At 36.8% G+C, this 11,474-nt stretch overlaps 1 protein-coding gene across 6 annotated transcripts in view; it reads right to left on the bottom strand.

Annotated features, from left to right (window-relative positions):
- Positions 1-11,474, bottom strand: part of Mtmr6 (Myotubularin related protein 6) — a 374,237-nt gene that overhangs the window by 42,767 nt on the left and 319,996 nt on the right. For all 6 annotated transcript variants that reach the window (XM_081738794.1, XM_081738793.1, XM_081738790.1 and 3 more), the window contains one exon: positions 9,407-9,539. In XM_081738794.1, the coding sequence (XP_081594920.1) occupies positions 9,407-9,539 (133 nt within the window). The remainder of the gene's footprint in view (positions 1-9,406; positions 9,540-11,474) is intronic.

Genomic DNA, 11,474 nt, shown 5'->3' with positions numbered 1-11,474 from the left:
TATCTATATATATATATATATATATATATATATATATATGAAAAAGCATATTCTATGGCCTTCTGATAAAATCTTCATATTCCATGAAAGAAAACAAATTGTGTTTCAGTTTTCATTTTTTCTAGAACTTTTCTCGTTTATGATTCTACTTTCAGTTCAGTACTATTTAATTCTTTATGTGGACTTAGAAATTTTATCTGAATAAGTTCTTTAACAGACTTTCAAGTAAACTCACTGACTTACGAAGTGACCTCAAACTGCTGAAAATTGTACAAGCTTCTTCATGAAATATAGTGGCTCCTTTCCGAGAAAAAGAAAAAATCTTGCACAGTAATGACGCATGTAGTAGAAAATGTAACTGACGTAATTTCTTAAAATAGATTTTTTTTTTTTTTTTTTGCTAGCCATTGAATTAGTCATTTAGCAGTTGAGATCTAGGTCTACCTTGATTCAACAAAAATTCACCGTAAACTCCAGAAAATATTATTGGTATAATGTACATTTCTGACTGAAAAGTAGAACAATAATTTTAGGAATGATCAAAAAAATGCATCAAAAGATTGCGATCTTGGCCAATAATTAGTTTTTGAGTCAGGGGCCACAAAGTTTTTGAACGGCCTTTAAATCGAGTTTTCGTATTTTCTACAGAATAAGCACATCATACTGGGTTACGTGCTAGTTTGGGTTTGGCTACACTATATGTAGTTCTCCAGATATAAGGCGTACAAGAAAATTTTTGATTGAAATATATTGTATCTTTTGATCCAAAAAGTAGGACCTATTTAAATCTGTGCAATAATTTCTTCTAAGAAAATAAAAAGAAATATAATTATAATAAAGAAAGAGTTTCACTGTAAGGCTGCTTAAAAAGCTAGAAACAAACGCCTACGGTTTTCATCTTATCCTCCACACTTCCATCTACACTTCCGCATATTTATTCAATATTCATAAATTGTCGTTTAATAAATCTGTAAATGTAGAAGAAAAAAATGAGTATTTACTGGTTCAACTAAAGACACAAACATGAAGAATTTTACTGTATAAATTTTCTAATTTAGACGTAAACAATAATAATCATTCCTGTCTCTTGAAGAATGTGTTATACAACATGAAGTTGAGTAATACAAAATGTTACTGTTTGTGAACTGACGAAATGTCATCAATGATCTTCAAATGATTCATACTCACTGACGTTTAAGATGTGATTAAACAATTAACAAAAATTCATACTCAACACTTTGTTCAAATCCTACGACACTAACTTTATATTTCAAACTCTGCGGAGTCCTGTAGGATAATTGAAAGATAATACGATAAAATCTCCGCGCATCATCTATAGAGGCTGTCACAATATTTATATTTAGCCTTCTTGAGAACACGTTGGAATTGAGTTATCCTGTATGTACGAGCTGACAGTGAGATCTTTCATTCTTTTCCTTTATTTTTAATAAAATGGCACAGCAACCATACCAATTTGCGCCACCTTTTACGTAACTGATCAGAGTCCAAATTTACTGTGATTCAACTACCCATACTTCGTAAATTGGCCTTTCTAAACTATTACACGTTTTCTGTAAGACCTTTAACTCATTAATCTCGTAATTATTCTCTTTTAAATGTTTTGATTGGTCTGACACTAAATTTTAACTTTTAGAATCCGCGATCTAATTCGTTACCACAGCGTTTTACCTGTAAGAGCATTTTCACCTGATAAATATATTTTCTGAATTTCTACCTGGTTTAATATAGTAATTTAAAACTGGTTTAGAATATCTACCTAGTTTTTCGTGTTATCATCGTTCTTAGCATATTTAAGGTTGTTTAATCATTCAATGAACTCTCTTCATATCCGTTCCTTTTTCCTGTCTTCAATAAATAAACCCAATTCTCCTCTCGCCGTTTTCTCTTCTCAACATAGATTAAGTGCCTCCCTTATCAACTTAACCAAAAAAAAAAAAATCCAAAGGGGGTGAGGAAAGGTAGTATATACTGTATGTACTGACTATGCACTATGGGTTTTCAATACATCTTTATACAAAATGTATTTCCTTGTAAATAAATATACCTAAGAAATTAAAATAGAGTATTGTTTTCAACCACTGCTCGTCCTTAAACGAGCAGTTCGAATTAAAAACAAGTATGGTACAATAAAAAGAAAATGAAATGAAATGAAATCTTTGAGTTTTACGTCCCACGGTTATGCCGGTTAGGCTAAAGAAGACGGTGATGATGAGAGATGAGTGAAATGGTGGAATGAAGAAAGTGGGAGGAAACGGGAGAACCCCGAGAAAACCCACGAGCACGGTGTTTGTCCACCACAAAGTTCACTTGGCGGGGGCTGGGATCGAACCCGGGACCCCAAGCACCAGAGGTGAACGCTCTACCACTGAGCCACCGCGCCCCCCTTACAATAAAAAGAGAAACAAAAAATAAGAGACCCGTATTTTTTTTATATCTTCATAGGCCGTTTCGTTAGCTTCTATAGGCATTAGTTTTTGATGAATCGTAAATGCTGACGTCACGCGTGGGCTACGCGAAGAACTCAATGTGAGTCAGCAACCACTCCCTTGTACGCAGCTGATAAACCTTTAATAGTGCAGTGGATTTAATAGTTTGTGTTTTGGGTTCGTTAGCAGTCTTGCTTTGCGTTGAATTCTTCAGGAAAGTTTTTGTTAGTTGTTTTTCCTACAGCATTAGTATAAAAAAGAGTAGATACGTAGTGTTGAAGCAATGTTTCTTCCAGACATATTTTTAGGGGAGCACTGTCTTCCGGAGCTCTAAGAGTGCCCCTCGGAGCAGACCAAAATAATACGTTTATAATATAATATATATAATAGCACTGTGTGAAAATAATGTGCCTCTCCGAATACTAAGTGTGCCCTCCCCCTAGAACATTTTTTTCTGAAGGAGAGACTTTTGTTAGGTAGGAAACACGTGTTAGTACTGTACGTGCTGTGTTTGCGAAGTGAAGTAGAAATGCCTAACACGTGCTGTATTTTCGGTTGTAATTCTAGTGCGATTAAAGCTGAGGACATAAAGTATCTTTTTTTACATTTCCAAGTCGTGAGAAATCACCAGATCGATACAAATTATGGCTCAAGAAAATCAATAGAAAAAAAAGTGCCAAATAAAAACACTCGTGTTCCAAACATCTTGAAGAGTCTGACTTTAAGCAGTCAGGTTTACTGATAGAAAAGCTAATGCCAGTGGCGGATCTAGGCTAGGGCCAGGGGGCCCTAGGCCTCCAGTTTTTTGAGTGACAAAAATAGTTTAAGCTATTATTTAGATATTTTTGAAGTTTATAGTAAACATTGTAACCATACAGTTCAGCTCAGTCAATTTTTAAGAAGAAATTTTTAACTTTTTAAATGAACCTCGCATAAAAGTGTTCACAAGAATTTTTCTCTCAGCCAACAAACGAATGTGCATATATGTATGTACGTTTCGTCTGCGACAGAGATCGCAGAGTTCCTCTCTCCTTCCCATATAAGGAGGTAAAATCCAGCACAATGGACAAACGTCGTCTCTAAAAATTCCAATGCATGGATTGTCATAGTTATTTTTAGCTTCTGACATCAACGAACTGCGAAGAAAAGCGCACTATTGCCTAGCAACAAGACGAGACGAAAAGAAAGGAGAAGTTAGTGTTACTGAGACACCCGAAGAAGCCACCACGAATGAATTAGCTAGTGCAAAAATACAGCAATAATGAAAAATCTAATAAATACGTTTAGTGAAATTAGCATAAGAAATTAGAACGAATCATCGAAATGAACGAGCAACGTAAATAATATCTTTAATAAATGTGAATAAAGTAGTTTTGGCAGTATGGAGCTGGAGAACGACATACAATTCAATTCACCGCAAGGAAGATAAGAGGAGAGCAACCCACAACCTACAGGACATCACCCCTGAATATCCAACACAGTCCCCCCTTCCAGTGTCAAAGTAAGTGAACAGTGCTAGTGAAAATGTAAAAATCAGCAATGTAACGAAACATAACTGATAATTCGTGGCGACCGCGTCAACCGCGTCTTCGATAATCAACGGGCCTAAATTTAATTAAAATATAATTATCATTACCAAGTATCCATTTGAAGTGCCAAAGTGATCTGTTATATGTTCATAAAGTTTTAGTGTTGTGAATTAAAATTCAAAATAGAAATCTGAGTATCCTTTCAATATAATAATCATGGTATGAATTTACATATATTAATTTTAAGAAATAATATAATTCATTTTTTTTTCCTTACAGCACGAGTAACTAACGCCTATGCAATTTAGTAATCTGTTCATTAATAAATTGCATCAGCGTTGAAAATATAATTGGAATTTATTTTTATGTTGGTTTTCTAAAACATTCTGGTTCGAACTCTTAAGTTGTGTGTCCAGTGGCTATATGATAAGCTGAAATGAATGATCCGAGTTGATGATAAATATTGAGGGAGACATATTAGTAGAAAAGGATCGAATCACGGACCATGGTAGATGTCCGACCCCACCTAGGGATCTGTAGGATCTATGTATTGAATCAAAGGCTTCACTCCGGCGACGCACACAGGAGGATCGAACCCAGTACTATTATAATAAAAGGCGTACCGAACGGCGACCGAAACCCTGCAGGTCATAGAAATGGCCAGCCCGAACAGGAATCGAACCCTTCCTGTTATAGAAATGGCTTATCCCAAGCAGGGACAGACAAGAACCGAACCCCACTATGTTATAAGAATGGCCTTCCCAAACAAGAACACGAACCACTCGTGTTATAACATGATATACCTATCATACATAGTCTGGGTTCTGACTGCCCGCTCCCCCCCCCCCCCAGTTTTCACCGTCTAGATCCGCCTCTTGCTAATGCCAGGAGAATTATTTACACGCAAACTGAGAAAGAATGCTGTTCCAAGTATATTATTGAAAGGTTTAGAATCCGAGCCCTTGAACAAGCACCGATCTATGTCCTGTTATCAACGTACAAATATCGTACAAGACGCAATTGACGGTTGTAGTCAAGACGAGGCATTAGAGGGTAATAGCGACGGTGTCACTCATGATTCTGAAGATACTGCTTTAGAAATAAGCTATACAATGTGAACTGGGGAGTGAAATATACCGGCTTGTAGAAGGAATCACGTGTTCCTCAGGACATTGATTCATCGTTTAATTTTTCTGTATCAAGTGACAATGATGATGAAACAGGTGATGAGAGTTGTTCCTCGGAGAGCGATGCGAATAAAAGAAATTTAACCGGTCATGTGTTTTTCGTATTCTAGCAAACTTTACAGATGTTATTTCATTTTTACCTGATAAGTCGCGCTCCTGTACATACCTTCAAGCACAAAATTATAGGGTCAGCGTTAAAAATTTGCAACAAAACGTGAAAATGAACATACTTATGTCTGGGAATCGGAAGAATGATTTAAAAAAGGCACTTAGGTGTTGCAGCAATCTCGTCCGCCATCTATTTACATGGTATTGGTTTCCAAATTTTAGTTCCTTTTGTGAAACGCTGAACTTATGCTTTGTAGGAAAAACTACGTTTTATAATATTGTAAAAAATTTTGTGCAGCCCACCATCAGATATTATCATTTTCTACCTGCAGATGACATTTCTAACTCTTTGAAATCAGTCCTGGGAAAGGGAATCGCACTTTAGAACGTCCCACCGCATCTCTCACAAATGAAATGCTTGGCACTGTGTATGGAAGCCTGCTTTCGCTGCTTGACCACGTATGACGCCATCACAAATATCTTTCTTTCTCTGTTACTCACCAAGGACTGAACGTATCGCGATCAAACAAACACCATTCCTTTTAGAATTTTCAACTCTACAAATGGAAATAATTTGTAAAAAATGCATTTCTAAGTCGAACTCCTCCTTTAAAACATACACATAACGATATCAACTTACATCTTTCGAAAATCAGGCTTTTTACACTATACTCTTCTAAACGATCCTATATTATATTCAAAATAATTGTAATTACGAAATGGAAGAATAACAGTCAGTGCAATATCAATAAAGGGGACACCGTAGTCTAGTGGTTTGAGCGTTGGATTCATGTCCGCGTGGCCCCGGGTTCGATTTGCGGCCGGTGCTTTCCCAATTACCGGAGTCCACCCAGCGTCGTGAGGCAAAACTGGGGAGAATAAAAGACGTGATGGCCATTAGGTCCAGAAAGCTCCCGATACGCCGATAGGACAAAGCAGCGCGCTGACCACGCGTTCGTTGTTAGGTTGGGCGTAGTTCCACCAGTCGCTAACAGATGGCGTGGAGCGGCTCAGGCCCACAAAGCGGGCTGTTACACCAAGTGTTTTGGTTTTGGCAATAGAAATAACTGTAGACTGACTTTCACTAGATTTGGTTGATATGTATACCTCTTAACCTGTTAGACTAGTAGTAAAGTGTATTGTGTCAACCTATCACTAAAGAAAAAAATATTTTTCTGATGGAAATTAATCAGATTGTAGCACTCCTTAGTCCGTTTCAGAGTATGTTTATTTTAAATCCGTGTAATCCAACGAGCAGAAGGTCTAGCCATGGGTAATTCGCCTTCGAAGTATGAAGTTGGTATCATAGGGTTCAACGAAGTAATAGATACGAGTTCTTGTTAATCATATATAGCTTCAGGTCTCTGTATATAAAGTGTGGTAAAAAAAAAAAGTTACAATACAGAATAAAACAACCTTCGATTTTCGGCTATCCATCTACTTTTATAACCTCACATGATGAAACACCAAACAAATCTTTTAATATAAAGGATCGATAAAAGTACCCAGAAGAATTTAATATGAGGCGCATCTCAAAAAAGGGCCTATAATTTTTAACGCAGCGTTGGCAACACTGATGAAATTCAGCATGTGCAGGAACATACCGTAGTATTCTGTGCTTGCAACAGAGATCGAACGGAATTCCTTACGTGAGAGTAGTAGCAAGGTGAAATGGTTGCCGTAATACAAAACACCACCAAATGTGAAGTGATATCAGTCATACGACTTCTGAACGCCAAAGGACAGAATGTAGCCGATATCCATCGGGAATTGTGTGCCATTTTACGGAAGACAGTAATGAGTGAAGGTAAGGTCAAGCAACTATCGAAGAGATTTTATGGAAGGACATTCAAATGTTCATGACGATGAGCGTAGCGGAAGGCCCAGTGTTCAGATGGACGACCTATGAAATTTGTTAATGAGAAAGTGCGATCCAATCGATGGTTCACAATAACTGAACTCGCCGAAAAGTTTCCAGAAGTGTCTATGAAAATTGTGCATCAAACTGTGACCGACAAGCTGAGTTATCACAAACTGTGATAGAAGTAGATGCATGGCCTGCTGGGGGAAGGATGGACCTATTTTCTAATATAATGACGGGAGATGAAACCTGGATATCGTGCGGCACTAGCGACTCGACGCAGCAATCAATGCAAATGGCGGCGCTCTGGTTTTCCTAAAGTGAAGAAACTCAAATAAACATCATTAGTTCACAAAATCATGGCAACCGTGTTTTGAGACCAATAGGGTGTGGGTTTTGTGGAATTTCTGAAACTAGGTCAAACAATTACAGCAGATATTTATTGCCAAACACTGAATAATCTGCAACGTGTCTTCCAAAATCGGCGGAGAGGAATATTACGCTATGAAATTCTTCTGATTGATGATAACGCTCAGCTCTAGTACTGTTGGGACAATTTCGAAAGGAACTATTCAATTTATATATATATATTAGCCTTCTTTGACATGCGCCTCGCAAATTTACCTCTAACAATTCACCCTTAAAAATATTCGAGCCTCTTTCGAGATCAAACTGATGGCAAATAAATGAAAAGTGTCACTTTTTGTTTAATGTCTTACGATTACGCTCCGAGGCTAAAGGAGATGGCAATGATAATAATGAACGAAATATAGAATGAAGAGGAAGAATCCCGAGAAAATAAGTTCTTTAATTCAGGTTAACAAGTTTCAAGATAGTAATATGGTTTGATGGGTCTTATTTCTCCCTGGTGCAAACAACAGGCCAGATTTGTGTGTGGTGAATGCTTAAAATTGTGTATGATTGGGACTGACTACCGCTAAACATTGCGGCGGTTGTATGTTTGGGCGAGCCAAAATTTTAGTATTCAGCTAGTCCTGATTCAGATGGTCCTACGGAAGGGGAGGGGAGGGGAGAATGTGGCACGGTCCTTTTCAAATGGGTTACGGAAGAGATACATGGTACCTCAACGTGTTCTCTGTATTTTCGCGCGTGTTTCAAGGGCACGTAGTAGGCAGAGCTGGGACACAAACCTTCCTTCCCTTGGGCTGTGCTCATACCGTGGGATTTGGTACCTGGGGGCTTCGGCACCCATAGGGGAGGTGAGCTTGTCTTAACGCTCGGACACCATACAATATAGACTTGGTGGACTCCCGATCGCCAGGGGAGTAGCCTTTATCAGTAGGCAGAACTGGGATAGGTCTAGCTTTGGTCTCTCACCAAATGGGCGTATCACATTCCTCTACTTGTGATCTGAGGTTATATGCTTATGCCATAGAGAGTGGGTTTTCCATTTCGAGAAGCGTGCACACATACAGAGGAATCACAGACCAGTTTAAAATATCTAGCACCAGCCCAGAAGAAAAGACGCTATCTCGGCTATTCCATTGATCCTACTATAACTCGCAAAGGATAAATTACTGAAAGTGCATACGAAGACATTCTAACCAGGGTGACTAAGTTCATTCTACGATATAAATACTGTTCCCTAACAATGATATGGTCTTACGAAATCAATGGGCCAATACCAACGGCCAGACCTTATTTAGACGTGGTGTGAGAAACATCAAGATGAACTTCACTTCTCCGGGCTCGCTGCGTCCCCCTAATGAACATTATTGAACATATGAGGTCAGTTTTAGGGCAGCGAGCTCGGTACAGACCTCCTACTCTATCATCGCTGACGTGATTGAATGCTCCACTGTATTAAGATCAGTCTATTATTCCTTTCGAAAGGATTCGTAAGTTCCATTCCATTGCGAACATAAACTGTACTACTGGCTAACTGTGTATTAACTGGCTAACTGTACTACTGGCTACTGGCTCCACCGCCGTATTAATCAAGTTGCATTTTGTTACGATTTGCTACTATTTTATTATATAATTATATGTATACAACCCGAATTTTAAGACGTTGTGCCACATATACAAGAGTTTTCTAAGAAAGTTATTTTCGTTCTCCCCCCCCCCCTCTCTAGTAGAAGCAACTACTACCCAGTTTTCAACAAATTTGATTTGGACAATTGGCGAATCATCTAGAATAACCAACTTACCATACTTTACCGGATTTTCTAATTTTACAATTTGAAAGGACACCTTAGGTATGGTATTTGTAGTATTTTACTAATCATAACACAATAAAAGGGTCATACTTACTCTCCAACATTTTCATTAGGCTACTTCTCATAACATGTATATTTTCAATTCCAAGAAACTGAAACTTAATGTTTTCATAGAAATTTTCATTTTCGTATCCTTTCCCTGCCGCTCTATTAGCAATAGCATTTATCTGGAAGAAAAAAATAAATTTAATGTCAGAAATTTCACTTCAAGGCAAAAATTGACATTTTAAATTACATTATTAAAATGATAAGTAGATCACTTACTTCGTTGATTGCGTCTGTACGAGTTTCGGTCACTTATTCTGCGGTCTTGTTCACCAAGTTCAAATCACTCACATCAAGAAGAAATCACTTTACAAACACATTTTGTATTTTTCGTGCAAGGGCTGTAAAATTGAAATAACAGTTCTTCGGAACTGTTGTTTATGTAGAAAAAAAAATACGCCTATTTCTTTATGAAATAATTTAAGATTTAGCAATTCTTCTGGGCATATAACAACGTGAGTCTCTCTTTAGACGCTGCTTCTTCTTTTCCTGATGTAACCTGAACACTTAACTTTAAATTTCTGTGCGAAAATTAAATTACAATTAATGATATAAGAAATATTAAGTAAACTATTTTAAACACACTAAAATTCAAATTCCTAGACATTTAACGTTAACACGTTGTATATGACCATTTAACTTTTTCAATAATTCATGTAAGAAGCTATAACTAACTAACTAACTCTATAACCTATGGAACCTTGAGGTTCAATCCCGCATTCACAAAAGATCCATTGACTTCTGTTCTTAGCAAAATTGATTCAGTTTCTACTTCGTATTCCTGTTTCTGCGAGATCCATCTTAGTACTGTCCACCCATTTGTGCTTAGGTCTTCCTAATGGCCTTTCTCACATTGGATTTCCAGTTAAAATGTTAAAAGTGTTCCCACTTTATTTAATTCTGACTATGACCTAACAACCTGAGCGTCCTGGACTTAACCACCCTAACAATGACAGGTAAACGGTAAAAATTATCCAGTTCCTCGTTATAAAGTTTTCACCATTCCCCCATTCTCATCCCTCTTGGGTCCAAATATTCGTCTTAGATTTTATTTTCAAATTCTTTCAGTCTACGTTCTTCGTTCAGAATAAGCGACCATGTTTCGCAATGACACAGAACAACAGACATAATTATCGTTATAACTTTAAGATCCAAATTCTTCGACAGAATTCTAGAAGATAAAAGAATTTGGACTGAATAATGACACAAATTCAGTCGACATTTAATTTCTCAGCGGATATAGAAGCTGTATCCGCATTAAAATATCTTCTAAAATCATGTAGCAGAAGTAGATTACCGGTGACCATTCCGTTTGTAATAATTATTAATTTGAACAAATTATCCGCAAAAAATAGTGCATTCGTTAGCTAATATTTGTTCCAAGATTGACGGTTGATGCGAAATTTCATTACTTTCAGACATACTTGTAACTATACTTATGCGTCATTCTGAGATTTAATATAGTCATTTAACGCTAAATACAATCGGTTCCAGTTGAAGTTCGAAGTGTTAAGAGACACAACAACATGAAATAAAGAGTAACTATCCACAAGAGATTTTCACATTTTTTAAATGTTTTGTACAAATGACTTCTGTTTCAAATTAGCTACTATTTTCCATTACACATTTTACGAACTAAGTGATATTTGACTTGTAGAAAAGACTGCTGAAGTATGTGAAAAAAATTGCTCCTCTTGAAACAGTGTTAGTAGACTATTCATATTTGCTACCCTTAAAAAATTATTAAAGAACTTTCCATGAATCTAGTAAAATAACTAACAAATTTACTGTCAATTTTTATTAGAACGATGGTGTGCCCATGAACTTACTGCATTAACAAGTAAATGACTTCTAGATTTTAACAAATCATATTGTTGAGTCTACAAATACAGTATTATTTCAAAGTATGAGATGAAAACTATTTGCAATGATTTCAAGGTCTCTCTGCTTACACATAACATCACAAATGACTTATCTATAGAGCATAAGATTTATTTCATCATGCTGAAGGACGAGTATTCATGACCAATTTCAATTGCTGGAAGTTCAGCAAAATT

Source organism: Thermobia domestica, chromosome 14, assembly GCF_964235325.1.
Source record: "Thermobia domestica chromosome 14, izTheDome1.hap1.1, whole genome shotgun sequence".
In the NCBI taxonomy this organism is placed as follows: Eukaryota; Metazoa; Arthropoda; class Insecta; order Zygentoma; family Lepismatidae; genus Thermobia; species Thermobia domestica.
This window is presented reverse-complemented; position numbering and strand designations above follow the sequence as displayed.